The sequence below is a fragment of the Polypterus senegalus genome, chromosome 11 (genome assembly GCF_016835505.1).
Source record: "Polypterus senegalus isolate Bchr_013 chromosome 11, ASM1683550v1, whole genome shotgun sequence".
In the NCBI taxonomy this organism is placed as follows: Eukaryota; Metazoa; Chordata; class Cladistia; order Polypteriformes; family Polypteridae; genus Polypterus; species Polypterus senegalus.
Window position 1 is genome coordinate 62,215,485 of NC_053164.1, and position 18,300 is coordinate 62,233,784.

Consider the following 18,300-nt stretch of genomic DNA (forward strand, 5'->3'; position numbering starts at 1 on the left):
TGCCTGTTTATTTCATATTCTTTTACGATTGGTTAATACTGTAATCCTGACTAATGATAGGGTACTCTTTCTGAAAGTGGGTGGATACCATAGTAAAGGGGTGGGCTCTGAATATACAGTATTGTTTCCCTATGTCAATGAGCGTGGAACCGTAGCTGCAAATAGGTTGCTTGTAAATTTAAGGATTAGTCCATACCCATGCGTTTGTGTTCAGTTTTATTAATATCGCACTGTTTTAATACTAAATTGCTGCCTGACAGTGTACTTTGAAGACCTGAGAATGGGAACCGAGCTGCTCTCCGATCTCGACAGCCGATTCTTTGCCGACAACTTGCTGACGAACGAGGATTGGGGTGAGGAGATGGCTGATCCTAACGAAACTATTTCGCTTCCGTTATTGTTGTTACTACAGCGCATGATAATAAGCAATTGTTTAATGGTGGCTATGTGTCTCATTTTAGTAATGTGTGCAAAGAACGATAGTGTAGAAGTTAGGGGGACTTAAGCAGTCAAAGAATGTGCCGGCACACAGTATAGCAGTATGACTTTCGGGAAAAAGGCGTATTAAGGAATACAGTATTAGGTATTTGCGAAGCGGAAATTCTGTTTTGTGTTCTTAAACTGATTGGATGCAGAGGGATTTATATTCCACGTTTTTTTTGTACTGGGGCGGGGTTTTTAAAAGGAAAACTGTTTTTCATTTTAAACATTTGATGATACAGTTTCCTGACATTATTAACTGATTAATTTTGAATGCTATTTTAATTGTATACTTATTCGAATTATATCAAAATAGAGTGAGCTGCTGTCAGCGTGCTGTTGTCAATCATCAAGCAAAGAATGGGGGGACTCCCCACGAATCTTTATAATCAAGAGGTTCCACTATAGCTGTGGGGACAGAGAAGAGTGTCACACCAAAATATCTGCTTTATAAAAGTTTCTGAAAGCTGAAATTATACTCCCCGATCCTCTAATTTGTGCGCACTTGCCGGATTTAGGGTTGCATGAAAGCGGATCCAATACCGGTAGCAGCACACGCTGGGCAAAATGCCAAATTATCGCAGAGAAACTGTCATTAAATGATAAGAAATGATGTTGAACGGCTTGTCGTAATTTGTTTGTACTCGTAGTTAAAAATACTGTAAAGTGTAGCGAACATAGTAACGTTATAGCAGACTGAAACTTTATGTATTTGTGAAAATTAGATTTCGACATGTTTTTATGTTGGCTTATTTGATTTCTCTTGTTTCCATTTTTAATTCATTTTCAGTCCTGTGTTTTCCGCTTCAAAGTGGAAGGGAGTTGTGCACTTAGTTTATTTTCTGGAGTTCCAAACGTTGCGGATTAAGCTGCGTTAATTTGAAAAGCAAGTTAAATTTATTTATATTTTTGCTCTCCCTAAAATGTCGTGTTGCACCGACATATCTGGACTTTAACATTTTACTGAGGGTAAGGGGTTATTAATCGTCCTGGTTTGCCTCAGGAGTTTGAACTATTCCTCCGAAAACTACAGAATACGAGTACTGTAAGAGATTTCCTGAAAACCAGGTGTGCTTAAGATATGGTAATGTGCTGAAATTACTGCGTTCAGGCATGAAATTGTATTACGTTCTGGAATTGGAGAACATGGAGACAGAACAGACATTCAGTTTGACCAAAGAGATGGAGAAATGTGAACTTACAAAGATAAGAGATCTAAACCAGTGTTGCCTTCAGCAGATCATTATTTTTACTTGGCACAAACAAATGATCAGCTTTATGGCAGTTGAAGCAGTTCCAGGATTGAAGTTTATGTGATGTGCTAATCTTCAACCTCTGCTGCCGTTGCTGGGATGAAATGGTTAAAAATTAACGCAAGAATTCTCTTTATTTCACCGCATCAGAGATGAGCTGTTCCCATTAAAAGGTCCGAGGTCATATTACAGTCAGATAGCGTTTTCATTTACTTATAGAACACTTGGTTTGCAATACACCATTAATGTCTGAAAATGAGTAATTTTAATGAGGTACTAAAAATATTGCAACCATTTAATGATCTTCCTCATTGTAATTTTTAAAGCAAAATCCAACCCTTGCCATGGTAACAATTGTTAAAAGCATTTATAACATTTGAAATTGTATTACCTTTTTTTTTTTTTAATGAGTGGAAGTCAAAACCCTGGAAAGTGTCTCACATGTTTAAAGGCACTTCATCTATTACAAGCATCCTGTACCTTCTGCTTCCTTTACTGTATGTTCGTAGCTCTTCTAGTGTAGCCAAAGGAGTTTTGTTTTTGGTATAAATGAACACTTAGGCTTTGTCACTGTATGCACATTTTAGGTCTGTAATCACACTCATGTTCATTTTATATTTTCACCAAACATGGCTCATTTGTTTTCTAAGGAATACTTCTCTGTTTCTTATGGTATGGACCCTTGGTCTCTATGTTTTTCAAGATTTGTTAAGGGTACCCAGTTGGCGAAATGGCTTTGATGGGTTAGCAAGTACTTTGGCAAAACCACACTTGGTTTGAACTCTAGAGCTTAATTTTATGAGATAAATTTTGATTAATGTGCAGCAGATGAAGTATAGCACTCTTCAATGTATACCTATGCTTACACTTGAAGTTGAAAAGTAAATTACTGAAAGATATCATTTATATGTGAATATGCAGATTAAGCTATCTACATACTAAAACTGAAATGTCCTTTATATACATTATAAACCCCAGTGTCAGCATTCATGATCATACAGTGTGAACAGACACATCCTGTCCTAGCAGCACCAAGCAAAATACAGTTGCCAGCACTGGGAAGGGTACCAGTGCATTACAGGGCAAACATCCACACTTGGTCATACTGGGACATTTCAGTATCACCAATTGGAGTGGATATATGGATCTGTTAGCATTCCTTCTTTTATATTAACAGTTTATTTTTTTATATTTCTAAATGCTTATTTTTTTGTATTCAAGTACAAAATTTGTATTCAAGAACTGGAACTCCGAAGACTGTTGTTTTTCCTTGAGCGTTATTCAAAGTGTCATTACGTTGTGTTCAAACTTCAATTGCTCTGTGAAATCCTACTGCTGTTTGACTGGATTTGCTGCTTTATTTTTAGTCCCCTTTTTTTTTTTTTTTTTTTAAAGAATTCTCTGTGTTTCAGCTGGCCCCACAATGTCAAATTGTCGTTTCATCATGCAAATCATTACTAAAGTTACTTTGCATGAAAACTAAATTTTGTGTATCATATTCCAAAATCTTTTTCCATTGACCTAGCTTTTCAGATTTGATCTAAGCTATTTTCATATACAGATATGCAGACTTCATTTGAAGTAGTATTTGCCATTCTGTAGCAAGTACTTACTTCCCTGAGGTACATTCTTAGTACACAGTTTTTTTTTAACAGCTGAAGCCAAGGCAGGGTCACCCAGTGAACCTGAAGTAGCAGCCTTGTGGTTTAAAGTCCAGTGTCTCAGCAGCTAGGCCAAACGGCCTATTTCATGGTGGCTTTGTGTCCTTTGAAATGGCTAAGGTTAGTTGGGGGCATGTGCTGATAGCGCATTGCTGCACCCACCAAACAATAAGCGTGGATCAGTATAATAAGGAGGCCTACATGTAGTATTAAGCTTCATAATAGACTATGAATTTTTTTTTTATATTTATTTCGCCTTGTATTAGGAGTTTGTTAGTTTTGTTAGTTTTCGCATACCCCTTGGGGTCAGAGCGCAGGATTAGCCATTGTCCAGCGCCCCTGGAGCAATTGCAGGTTAAGGACCTTGCTCAAGGACCCAGCAAAGTAGGATGTCTTTTGGCAGTGACAGGGATTCGAACCGGCAACCTTCGGGATACCGGCGCAGATAGCCTCAGAGCCACCACTCCGACCTAATTTCAATTTATGTGTCTGTATTTTTTTTTGTGACTCTGAAATGGCTAAGGTTAGTTGATAGCGCATTGCTGCACCCACCAAACAATGAACCACCTGAATTTTGACCCGAGTACAGCAGGTAACACCTCAGCACCACACTGAAACACTGTGAGGTTTTTGATGGTGGCTGGAGTGCCAATCTTGCCACCAACCCCCAGAGATTAGAAAACAAATGAATGGGTGGATGGATAGGTATTCTAGTATATAATTGGGTATAAAAACATACATATATTGATAAGTAAAGGCTGTAGGTGGTACATTTGCTATGATTTAAGGGACCTAGGTTTAGGTCCCAACCAGGTTCATGTCTGTGTGGAATTTCATGTTCATGTGGACGTGCTTCAATTTTTTTTTCCTCATTTCAAATGTCCATTATAAATTAACAGTAGCAGTAAATTGGGTATGTAATGGTACAATCATAAAAAGTAGGTGCAGTGAACCTGACTGGCAACTTTATGAGTTTCACCCATTTTATATGGAGTTGTTCCAAATTTGCTTTCAGAGTCACATAAATGTGTCATTGTATGGATTTTAAAAGGTATCAAAAACATAAAAAAGCAAAGTGAACACCAGTGTGCCCCATAGCAGATGTAAATTATCTGATGGTGGATCTCTAATTTAATTAGTGCATCCTAGCAGATGGTCAACTGGGTTCAAATATGGTAACCGAGGAAGCATCATGTGTAGCTCAAGTCACATTTACATACATTCCTTTAAGTGTTTCATGAATTTACTGTCCATGGGGGCTAGAGCATACACTGCTGAAAAACCAATTTGCTTATAGGTATACTGCTGCCATGAAGGGTTGAACTTGATTTGAAGTGATGTACAGACCTTCTTCCACATTCAACTATTGCTGTACTCTGTTTTTTGCGTGGTCTATAAACGCACTCCTCACACCATTACACCTGCATCAGCATTAATGCCTGGCAGGATTGTATTTTTACCAAAGTCTTGTTTACTGTGTAAATCGGAATGGCCTGTGCTGTGCAGGACAGGCGATGTTATTTTAATCCTCTGTTGTCCCATATTTTGTTCCTAAGCCCACTGTAGACTTTCTTTTGCTGGTATCTAGCATACCCAAGATACCACCAGTAGTGTATTTTGATAAGGCTGTTTGGCACTACTGTTGTTCTTTTACTGTTTGTTGCCTGATTTTAACTTACTTACCTGTTATAATGCATAAGTGGTGGTAGCTTCCCGAGCTCTCTTTCCTTCACTAGCACATAAGCCTTTACATTATTAAAATTTTTTGTTTTTGAGTGGAAGCCTATTTCTTGATAACACCAATGAAAACTGCATCAGAGTTGCAGTTGACAGGTACTTGTGTTGTTGCTTTTGACACTCACTATAACACCACATTGACAGTCCCTAAATCTCAAGTCTTGCCCATTCTCCCTCTGTATTACTTGTTTATACACTCTGCTATGGTCTTCACCTGATTCAGATATCACATGCGATGCTGTCTGTTATAAATGAAGGGTGCAGATGTACACAATAAAGTGGCACATCAATGTACTGTATATCAAAATCTATCAATTACGGTCTAAATGGTAAAACTATGAGCAGAAGTTCATATTTATTGGGTGTGGAACAAGCTTCTATATGAAATGAAGATTTCCTGTTATTTGCTTGTTCATCATTGTTTTAATTTTCTATTAGTCAACTTCTTCTTGATTTTACATTTTTTCTTTGCATTTGTGGAATTCTGACTTTTTCAGTTTTTCTTTTTGGCCATTTCTGTGTTTACTTTGTTCCTTTTCAAGCTTCTTGTCTTAGTCATAGTGGCACAGATCTATTTTTCTGGACTGGTTGTGTAACCTCCAGTTTTGCTGTGGTTAAAACAAAAAAAAAAAAGAAAAATAAGGATGCCCTCCCAGTCAAGTTGATTAATGTATATGGTAGGTTAGCACTACCCAAAAATCTGGACCCGGTCCAGTCTAGGTAGGGCAGTTTCTTCTGATCCACAGGCACAACATTTATACATGTCCATCTAAGTTTAGGTGCACTGTGTTTGGCATGATGTAGTGGATTTTGTGTTTTCCCCATTAAAGCATCTTGAAAGTGAACTGTTCAGATTGTACTGTAGCCAAGGAAATGTCTTTAACCATAAAGTATGTGTGTTACTCTCAAATGTTCTTTTGTTGTTGTTTTGGCATATCTAAAACAGATATTTTTAATCTTCCTTCTTTTTTTCTGGTATTTACCAGAAAGCCACTCTTCCCCTCCCCCCATCACCATCACGCTGCCATTTAGCATTGAACGCAGAGTGTCAGGAGGAAGTGGTATGGGTGTCAATCACATTTCAGTAGTTACTGAGTATAAGTTGATACAGTCCTTGTGGTTTTAGCTAACAGGTTTTTCCAGCAGCATTCATGATAGACCAGAAAGATGAACGTTTACTGTCTGTCAAGCGATAGGGAAGCCTGGAATCCGAATTGTTATCTGGAAGCACAAACAAGGCCTTTAGTAAAAGTGACTGATAATCAAAGTCCCGCTGGAGGACATTGCTGATTTAAATGTTGCTTCCTGTCTCACGCACAGTTGCTGTGGCTCGGTAATATATCTCTGCTCTTAACGACAGTCAAGCCTTGCTGTCTGAAGTGGACAAAGACATCACACATCAAAGGAGGTCTGTTCATGTGTCTGCTGTTTAACAGGAAACTGTACTGATGGTCCTTCCAGTAGTGTGCATTTTCCGGCTCAACACCTGTTTTATTTGTTTTTTGTTTTTTTTTTTGGTTTTGTTTTTTTTTTTTCTTAAAGTAACATTTCTACTCATTAAGCGTCAAAAATCTTTTAGCCAAATAGTATTCTTTGGTAAGTTTAGTCTTAGATTGTAAGGTTCACCTGAAGTAATTTCTATAAGTAGAAATTATAGAAAGCGACTATTGTCTCATGCAGGGCTCCAAGTTTGTCTGACAGCTGTACATTGGTCTGCTGTGCCAGAGTCATTTAAAGTCATCCATTATTTAATCAAGCAATTTTCTCATATCTGTATCCAGTTGAGGATTGTGTCGTACCCATTCCTACAGTGCTAGATGCAGGTCAGAAAGCAAATCCAGGTAGGGTGTCAGTCCATTGCAAGATCCACTTTCATAGTACTCTCAAAGTCATTCATCCAAGAGCCAATTCATTGTCATCAGCTAATCTGATCTTGCTCGCATTTGGGATGTTTATGCATAATTAACATAAGTAATTGATCACAGTAGAAATGCTCCTAGTTTTGCTGTAGTAAATCAAATTTATACCCATCCATTCATTCACTTTTCTGAAAGCCCTATTCTACATTATAGGTAGCGTCTCATTAGCATCAGATCTAAGATTGGATTGACACTTGGGCTGGATAGCAATCTAAGACTGCACTCACTCATGCACTCAACCATACTGTCTGATGCCTGGCATTTTGGAGTAGCCAAACAACTTATCCATGTATGTTGTTGTGGGGGCTGTTTATCTGGAGTGAACATGAATTTTATTAGTAAGCTGAACAGCACTAATGACAACATCAGCATGCAATCTCAGTCTCCTGGAGACCTGCCTACTCACAGCAGATGTGGATAATAAAATCTTAGTAACCAACTGGAAAAAACCTGTGCCACATTTATCTGTGTAATACACCTACACTTTGTTCACAGCCTTGACCATGCCTTTTGATTGCTGTTGCCTAAAGATGCAAATTACATTGCTGAAGGCTTGTTAAACCTAGTAGCCTCCTCACATTGAATTGGTATTCAAATAGTTCAGGGTGTGTGTTTTTTGTTCCCTAGTCTCAAACTTATCTGCTTCAGACCCATTGTTTATTTTTTTATTGCATTTTCTCTGATTAATTTCAGTGTTCTGTTTTTGTTTATTGTTAACCAATTTTTTCATTAGAACAATGTTTCTTCGTAAGTTAATTTCTCATTGGTGAATCTATTCTTTAAACTTTGGTTAGAGGGGCATCATCACTACTCTGTAAAATGTGAAGGCCTATTGTATCATTGGCTGTGCTTGTGGTGAATACAAACTATCCTTCTGCAAAAAATATAACGTAACACACATACATTCTCAATTGAGTGTTACAGTGAACTGAAGAATATCCTGGTACATTGTGCGCAAGAGAGAACAAAGAAGCCCTGAACAAGATGCCGTTTTGTTCCGGGTTCACCAACACACACAGAAAAGGACAGTTTGGAATTGCCAGCTAACCTTACATTTTGGTAATATGGGAGGAAAAAAAAAAAAAAGAGTACCTGGAACATACAGTCAATGACCAGGATAAATAAACTATTGCACCACCATGCTGTCCTCTGCATAATTGTCTTGCTTATGTTTCCCTTTCAACTCTGTGAACTAATAGCAATGGCAGTCCTAAGGTGTTCTGTGGCAGTCATTCCTAGGGGTGGGTATCATTAGGATTTTATTGATATTGATACTGCTTATCAATACTGATACGTATTGATACCCTTATCAATACTACTCTCCATAATGTGGTTCAAAAATAAAGACATGACATGATGTGAAGAGATTCAACAGTTATTTTAATATAACTTTTTTAAAAATAACAAGTTAGTTTCCTGTATTCCTTTAGTGCTGCTTCACTACCAGAAGCTAAGCTTACACATTCTACAACTATTAAAAATATAGAACTATTTACAATGTATTTTTCACAGGAAAAACTATTTAAAATATACTGTACATAGCCTTGCACAATAAAAATATTATGACTTTATAATCGAATATATTCTTAATAAAAAGTAGACTAACATAACTTTCCAGAAACAACAACCAAAACAAAAAGAAAAGAGCACAAGGTGTCACACAAATAGCCAAACAATCAAATTTATTACAAATTATTATAAACCCAACTATTAATACAAAATAAAGTAAGATTTAAAGTAAAGATAGTAACTCCTATCAAAATGTTCTATAAAGCAGCAACATTTCTCAGCCCAAAGCTTATCTATCTATCTATCTATCTATCTATCTATCTATCTATCTATCTATCTATCTATCTATCTATCTATCTATCTATCTATCTATCTATCTATCTATCTATCTAAAAGGAGGGGAGGATCACAAAGGCTGAGAAACAAGGTGAGATTTATAATAATTTGTAATAATCACGCCTTAATGCAGCTGCACTAAATCAAAGAGTGCAGTGAAGTTCACTGAACAGCTGTCAGTAACCCCCTCTTTCCTCTCAGAGCTAGCGACCAGATGCAGAGAGAGATGCCTGCCAGTATGTTCACAGTGCGGCTTTTTTCAGTTGCAGTGCACTTGTAATGATAAGCAAAAAGGTATGATTGGTATGCTACTAACTATATACAAGAATATTTGATATTAGGGAAGTTCATAACTAAAACAAAAAAAAAAATACAAAAGACAGAATACACTTTTCTACACATGCAGCTACATAACTAAAACATGATCACCTGATGTTTTGGTACCAAATTGTCTAGAACCATACCAGTTTAATACTGGTTTTTGATACCCATCCCTAGCCATACCTGTGATGTTTTAAAATTGTAGATTGCAAGTCATTTCGTAGCAAAAATGGTTGCTTATCTAAGAATCTGTTGTTTTTCAGCTTTAATTGCATAGCAAATAATGGTTGCTTCCTTCTTTTGACTTGCTTTAAAGGCTGCTGTAGGGTATAAACACATCTGTTTCCACAATTTGTAACACCTCCTTTAAAATAACACTTACAATAACAAAGGCCATTTTATGCATTATTTAGTTTTTTGTGTATTCATCCATCCATTCATTATCCAACCCGCTAAATCCTAACTACATCCTCATTTCAGCTTTTCCTTTGATTCATATTTTTATTGCATCAATGTATTTTTTGGTTCTGTTTGGCCGGATTTAGAATAAAAATCGGATACATCATTATTCTTGATATCGGCGTATGCAATATGAACATTTCAGTATTTGCTATAAAAGAACCCAGCCTGTGATTTGCACATACTGGATACCCCTCCACCCAGCTTCACATGTGGCATGTACACATTGCCTGCTGGTCAATATTTAAGCTTCTACATGTAAGAACTGTGCCCATTGAGAATTCTCTGAAATATAAAATCTATTGTAGGCATTTGAGGCTTTGTAGGAGAGATCATACCCCTTTGGCTGCGCTAATGTCTTCTGTTTGTTTGAGATCACTTTTTTTGCACATTCTAGCAATGTTTTTGTAGGTTACCTCTGGGTATTTTGGTTTTCATCACACATCACAAATATTTAAATAGGCACCTTTTTTTGAATAAGTGTGGGTATGTATTTATGTATGTATGTGAAGGTAACCATCAGATGGATTGGTGCTTCATTAAGGATTGATACCTGATTAGGTGGGTTTCATGTTGGATGCATAGATAATTGCTTTGTCTGTTAATTTCCCTGCTATTGGTTTGTCTGTACTGCTAAGTCTCTGTGCTGAACTATGGATCAGCATCCCATCCTAAGCAGGTATCTGCAACACCTCTTTTACGGCAGTTTTAGTCTCTAGCATGTAGGATATTAGAGTATAGAAAGTGTCTTGAATATTTACGACTATTTATTTTTAAACCAGGTCTTCCATGCTATACCCTTTATATCCAGACACCACTTTTCTAAACATGTTTTATAGAGTCTTGAGCCTAGATAATAAATCTAGTCATTAACAAGATGTCCATCAAGCTCCAGACACCCGCATTTCCTCACACCTGCACTTGGCCAAATTACATTCACCATTTGACCAAGTTGCATGGGTCTGGATTGTGGGATGAAACCAGATTTTACAAATATATATGCTTTTTTTTTTGTTTTTTTTGTTTAATTTTACAATTTTTTTCATAATCCACAAGCATATTTGTTGGATCAAGTGGCAATGTTTTTGTGCACTTTGTTGAATTGGCAAAACCCTGCCTTGCTTCCAGTATTTATAGGGATACATTATGCTTTAGGCAAACAAGTCAGAAACTTCAGTTTTAGATTGTTTGGTTTTCTTAGATGTTTATTCATATTTCATATTGCTATCTTTGTGTTTTAAGCATGTTCTTCCCAATCTGTGTGGCTACTACAATTTCCTCATGCCAAGGGACATGCATGTTAATTTACTTGGTGACTTTTAATTAGCTCTGTGTAACTGAAAGTGTGCTATTGACTGTGCCAAGTGATGGACTGGTTCTGCATCCTGGACTGGATCCTGCGTTGTATTCTGCGGTTCCCGGATAGGTACCTGATCCTAGCAATCCTAAGTTAGATAAAGGAGTTTGAAGGCAGATATTCACAGAAATAAATTTCTCTGACTAATTTCTATCCTTTCTGCAGTGATGGGTGCTTAGCAGGTAGAATGAGCCTGAACACAACCCACATTAGAAGCAGTAAAGTTTTCTAAAAGGATTTTCACACGTCCTTCCTGCAGCACATATGATGAGTGATTTCCTGAAGAAGCTAATGTATTAATTTTGTTGTGTTCAAATTGTGCGCTCAGACTACATTGATTTTCTCTGTACTAGAAAATTATGCTCAAAACAGGTGATACATGCCATTTGAGTCTACTATGACACTTTCAAATGTTGCTTGACTTCTCTTCACTTAGGTAATCACTTGTGTTCCATCAATTTTATGGTGGCACTTTGGAGAAGGAATACAGTTTTTTTGCCATGAAAAACAATATAGGGTGGTCCAAATCTAATTATGCAATTTTTATTACACTATAACTTATTAAGTTTATTACATAGAAAATCACCCGAAAAATCCCGGACCATCGAGAAGTGTACGACATGAAGAATCGTCTTTGCGCTGAACTGGAATCGTCCCCCGCATAAATCAAAGTCATCCAGACGATCTGGATCTGCATAATTAGATCTGGTCCACCCTGTATTTTGTTTTATTGCTTGCAGCCCTGTTGAAGTGGTACATCCTCTACCTGACATCACTCTCACATTAATAAATCCAGAAATCTGAGATGACTGGTGACCAGTATCTGCTATGAAGTATTACTGTCTGAAAAGATGTGATGGGAAACCTATTATGACTGCTAACATCTCTTTAAAATCTGCCACAATTTTCAGTCCAACCAGTATGAAATCTGCATAATTTAGTTTATACTGTTTAAGGATTCCTGTTGCTAAATGGTTCTTGAGACATTGCTCTTCTAATCTTCGGTGTCCTTCACCTTAGGCATTTGTGGTAACCTAAAAATCTTGTGTAACATTTGCATGCTCCCTTTTTTGATTTAATAAATGTTGCACTGGCATTCTTTGCTTTTGGGACAAGCATTACTGGGTGTTTTAAACAACATTTAAGCCAGAGATTGTTGCCTTTGGAAGCAAAGACATTTTTATTTAGTATACTACATTTGAAAATCTTGCTAAAGTGTTAATCTCCAGGGTTCTTTATTTTCTTCAGTTCCTTCATTGTCACACTACATTTCCTATGGGGCCTGTATTATTTTCATGGAGCGTCCCTTGAAACTTTTGTGCATTTGATTATTAAACATCTGAGCCTTTTCTATTTTATCTTGTTACTTGGAAAGATCTGTTCCTCCTGCCATCACCTTGACCTTGAATAGGATTGGTTACTTTTAATAGTGGATGGATGGATTCTTAAAATCTTTTGCCTTGTTGGTCATAATTAGTAAGGCATCTTGGGTAACAGTGAATTGATTGCATGCCTGTTCTATTTAGTTGCAGTAAACCAAATTGTTTTATTTTCCAACATCAAGGGTCATGTCATAAATCTTCCAAAACTCTGTCTTTGACCGGCTATTTTAGAGACAAGACCTGATTAGAAAATGAATGGATTTTTTTTTATTTCTCATTTAGATTGTGTTTCCTTTTTTTGTGAGTGTCAGTCATGCAATGTTCACAGGTTGTTCAGTCTTAGTAGAACTTCTTGCATCTTTTATTCTAAGTGCTGTCAGCTATAGAGGGGAAAACCAACAAATTAAACCAAGAACACTGTAGTGTCAGAGTAGCATGTGTATCATGTGCACCACTGTCACCTAGTGTATGCACTATTAATTTATTTAAATTTATTTGTAAACCTTCAAAAACGTGAGAGAGGAAAAGTGATAAATAAGAAAATTATGACTTGAATTTCATCACTTGCTTGGTGGAATCATACCTATTATTTAATAATCCTGCATGGTGTAACGTAAAGTGGAAAAATTTGTGACCCGACATTTGCGTGATAGACATATGCACGGCAAAAAAAAAGCGCCGATTAAAACGCGCCGACAAAATCGCGAAAGTTTCATTAAATATGAATTACTAGTTTAAAGCATATATAATAATGTTTATTTTAGAAGTCAATATTATGAGACGCAGCATGCCATCAGCACGGCACGCAGATAGTCCTTATTAAGATCATGCCCTGCATATGCAGGAAGAATTGCAGCAAGGGCGTCCCACTCTCTTGGTCTCTCTCGCGATTTGTCGGCGCGCATTTGTCGAAAACCAGTTAGCGGGTTTGTCGGCGCACATTTGTTGGTCGCGGTTTTGTCGGGGCACATATGTCTATCGCACTTTTGTCGGTGAACCGAAAAATTGCACTGCTTTTGTAAGACACGAAAGAATGCCACTTTTATCCCATTAAGAAATTTATTCAGAAATAAAATTATGTAATTGACAGTCCAATGATGTGACTACTCTGTTGTCGTATTATTTTAGCATGTAGCGCCACACGTTTGAATCAGGGGTTATAAATAATACAGATATCTTTTTTTTAATACGGTTCCATACATAGCCTCAATAAAGAAATTAAGGCCTCACATTTGTCTTGCAATGTAATACGAATGGCTACATATCTGTCCATGTTTAACTATCTTATTTGCTCAGACACAGCCATGTTCATATACTTTGAGTAATCTGATATTGTTTGGAAGAAACACCACATTGGCAGCGGCAGCAGCATTTGTAGCAAGTAAAAACTGATACAAGGCATGTGGCTTTCTGTACCTGGGGCTATATTTAAATGCTGGTGAAGTGAAGTGCCCCATATGTTCCTTCCAAAATAAAATGTATTTAGTGTTTCAGAACTTCCCCATTTTAATGATTTGCAGTATGAGGCAAATAGTTAAAAAAAAATAAATAAAACATGAAATGTGTTCACAGAAAGGCAAAAATCAAACTTAATCACAGTTTGTGGGGCTACTGAAACAGCATTAACCCAACAATATGTTGTTCAACAGGCTTTTGAAGCCAAAGTAATGTTCATTCGTGTAAAAACTAAAATGTGATGAAAACAACAAAAGCACATATGACACATACAGTATTTGATTAGTATGGACGAGAATGGGATGCCGTCTCCAGTTTTGTGTAATAAGTTAGTCATAGTCAGTCCAGTTCTGGATTAATAAGCAATTTTGCACACATTCTGAAATCATCTTAAATTAACAAATTTGATTTCACAAAGACAGTGTTAAAGTTGGGAATAATGTAAAAAGGAGAGATATTTTGAAAATTAAAGCACCACAAGTTTTTAACATTTGAAGTTGAATTTATTTACAATAAATTTTACACATTAGTGTTACTAACCAGCTAATATTTCCTCTGATACAAAAGTAAATCTCACAACAACAAATGTCAAACCTGACCAGGTCATCTTCTAACAAAACTGGTTTTTAGCATATACTGTTACTAAAGCAGCTTGTAAGCATTTCTGTAAATTGACATTTGCATAATTGTGATTTTCACTAATTTATGTAGCACTGATAAAATAAAACTTTGTATTTATATTGTCTTGTATTTTTAGTCTTACATATAAGCAGTAATTATTTTTATTAACTGGACATAAAATGACTGAATATATTTAGTATGTGCATAAACATAAATCAGATCAGTCAAATCTTTCTTTATAAACCCTACACTAAAATCCTTCCCAAGCCTCTAAATCACACCATTTGTTGTTACATTAAGGACCCTCAATCATGTGTCAAATGAAATTTGAGTACTAGAAAAAACATTATTTTAATAAATGCTATTGTTGACCGACTGTAACCAAGTGCTCTGCCAATGAATGATGGAGTTTCACCTCTCTCTGACCTTTTTATTATTTCTACTTTATTTTCCATGGTGATGGTTTTTCTCTTCTCTACTGTATCACCAGCAGTTGCATTAGATTTGTGTTTCAGAGACATTCTTGAACGGTGAAGACAAAAGGTTAAGATGAGCTGTTCTGCACAGCACTGCACGGCTATCACAGCAGAAAGGCAGCAGTCCTCAACACGTCTGATGTACTGACAAGAGACAACTTCCTGCTATGTGCGTAACAGTACAAGCAGACTTGCTAATGAGAATGAATGGGGGCCGCGAGGGGTGGTTCACCAGCCCACCTCACAGTCACCTCCACTACAGTATGCTGCCTGTAGCGTCCACCTACCGAGAATGAACACAGTGTGGCCAAAGGCGGGTAGTGAATCACCCACCACCGCCCCCATTCAGTAGGCACACTACAATGCTACCCTCCGCCGCCCCGTTCTCCCTCAGTGGCCTTCGTTCACCCACAACCGGGTCACCGCTTGCAGCATTACTGAGTCGCCCACCGAGAATGAACTGGGCAGCTGTGTGTGGTGGGTGGGCAGTGAAACCGCTTGCCACCGGGAGCCGCCCAAGGGACACTACACTGCGCGAGCAGGGAAATCGCCCCCCTCCAGCCTCCATCCAGCCACCGCTTGCAGTGTCCCCAGGCTGAAGATGACGGAGTGGCCGTTACTGAGGTGCATGCGTCACAGCTCCGGCCCCGTTCGTAAGTTGGATGTCCGTAACCTGGGGACTACCTGTATAATGTCATCCAATTTTGTATTTTATTTTAGTTTTTTATGTTATTTTTGGGAATCACTTTGATCTTTAGTTTGTGTTGAAATAAGTCACAAATGAATGTGATGCACAGATACTAATAATTAGTGATTCTGACGTTACTTTCCTCTACTAGAAAACTGTGGCACCTTTTTTTTCTCCTGGTAACACATTTATAAATGTTAGGCAGCTATGTACCTCAAGTAGCTTGGGGTCTTACTCTTTAGGATGAATAGGGGTGATTGTGAGGTTAACCAAAACATTTTTGCAGTGGCAGCAGATGTTGGAACAGGCCAAGGTAGTAAACAGGAGCCAAGCACTTAGAAGAAACTTTTGATTTATGTTGTAGTGTACAACTCTGTCGTTAGCTGTGATCACAAGCACATGTGGTGACTGAAAGTATGAGGTTGTCCTTACAGACAGCCAAAAAGTTCATTTTTAGCATTCCTCAGTTTTGTTTCTTTGATAAAGTGAGGAGTTCAGTAATACGTGAGGACCTGAGCATACAACTGCTGGCTTCACAGACTGAAAGGAGGTGTGTGAGGTTTTTAATCATATAGTCACAGTGTCCCTTGGTTATCTCCATCATCAGGCTCACAAGGCACTGCCCCATAGGAGAAGACCCATTCTGTTTGGGAGCATCTGGGAATTCTGTAGTGGCTATGAGGCTAAGGATCTGTGCTGGTATCCAGAAGGTTGCCGGTTTAAATCCCTGTCACTGCCAAAAGAGATCCTACTCTGCTTGGCCCTTGTATCAAGACCCTTAACCTGCAATTGCTCCAGGGCCGCTGTACAATGCCTGACCCTGCACTCTGACCACAAGAGGTATGCGAAAACTAACAAATTCCTAATATGAGAAATTGTATAAAGAGAACAAAAAAGAACAAAAGAAAAAAAAAAAAAGCTGAAAGAGGTTTCAGAGGATTGGGTGACTGGGAGTCTCCAGCTCAGCATATAATCACCGCAGTACTCACTAGTGTAAACAGAGTGAATGTTTTCTCACTGCAAGGTGCTGAATTGGACTTTTAGACTTTGCTTTGACAATAGTTCTCCATAGATAAACATTAAAAGTTTAAGATGTTTTCCAGTAACAATTTTAAAAAGTCGAGATTACTGTCATTCAACATGTTGATATCTTACTATGTTGATTTGCCAGAATTTGGTATATTTATGGACATTTAAAACAAAAAAATAAATCCATATGCATTCCTGATAATTTGTGACTGCTTCGTTTTGTAAGCATTTTCAGGCTAGTGCTTAAACACGTGTTGTAACCCATGCATTCCGACCTGAGTACTATCATGAAGTGGATGTCCAGTGTTAATGTTGCAAAGGTTGTTGCAAGAAGCTGTCAGTTTGAGATTATCTGCTTAAGTTAGCCAGATTTGCTGCTGCTTCTTCTTCTTCTTCCAGTAAATTCTGGTATAAGCATGCAACCATTGAGCGCACAGAACATGTTTAAGTTCAGATTTATTGTTGACTGTACTATATAGTATATAATGACATTCTTAGTTGCATTTCTCCCTGAGGCTAATGACAGTAGTACTGCATGAACAACAGACAGTACAACATGGGGAATACAGTGTACATGTAGTAAATTAACATCAGACGAAAAGAAAGACAGATGCAGACATCAGTACGAGTGGCTATCGAGTAGCCTTATGACTTGAGGATAAAAACTGTCCTTGAATCTGGAGATGTGAACACTAATATTCCTGGAGGTAGAAAAGGGACTGTGCATGATGACTGAGGTTTTAATAATACTCTTAGCCTTTATATAGGAACAGAGTGAAACTGAAGATCATTAATATTATGTGCTAACATCATGCTCTATGAATATTGTTTATTTAAAGAGCAGACTAAAATATATTTTTAAAAGCTATGGGACATTCAGTCTAATTTTCCTTTTTATGCCTCACTTCTAGCTTTTGAATTGTAAAAACATTGACCCTAACTATGCCAGAAAACCTGCAGAGCAGCATACTGTATGTGTTACTTTATTGTTATTATCCTTCCTTGTAAGTTGTTAATTCTGCATGTTTTTTTTTTTTGTATTGTTAGTCATTCTTCAGATTCTTTGACTGGATGTAGCTGCTCGCCCACTTGTTATAACTGCAACAATTCCATGACAGGTTGCTTTGTTCATATTTTGCATACTTTTTTCAAGTTAAATAAGAGATACATACCTTGGCAGTACTGCACAATTCCAAGCTTTTGATTGCAGGCTGAAAACGACCGTTTTAGTATTTCCTTTATAATTAAACAGATCTGGAGATACCAATGTGGTTCCAGGCACTTTTTTTGAATATTCCAAATCTTTTATTTTGTTATGGTGTGGTATGCACATACAGTACTATGACTTGAATATGTCTCACTCAAACAGGCTTTTAGTTAATATCTTGTTTTTTTGTAATTAAAGGCATTTTCATATTCATGGTTTGTTTGCTTTGTGTGAAATAAGGAAATGATTAGTTACTTTATTCCAGTCTCTAGTTAGTTGGGTTGCACTCAACACAAAACAGTTAAAATGAAAAAGTAATCATTTCATAGGCTACAGGGTTCTTTCATTTGGACAGAAAACGTTTTCTTTTGTTTTTTTTGGGGGAGAATCATCATGGAGGCAGAATGCCT

General features: G+C 37.3%; 1 protein-coding gene across 2 annotated transcripts in view; it reads left to right on the forward strand.

The window, feature by feature from the left end:
- Positions 1-110: 110 nt before the first annotated feature.
- atf6b (activating transcription factor 6 beta) overlaps positions 111-18,300 on the forward strand; it is a 70,253-nt gene continuing 52,063 nt past the window's right edge. The window contains exon 1 of one of the 2 annotated variants that reach the window (XM_039768806.1): positions 111-353. In XM_039768806.1, coding sequence (XP_039624740.1) covers positions 281-353 — 73 coding nt within the window. In that variant the 5' untranslated portion in view covers positions 111-280. The remainder of the gene's footprint in view (positions 354-18,300) is intronic. The other variant, XM_039768805.1, reaches the window with a different exon arrangement.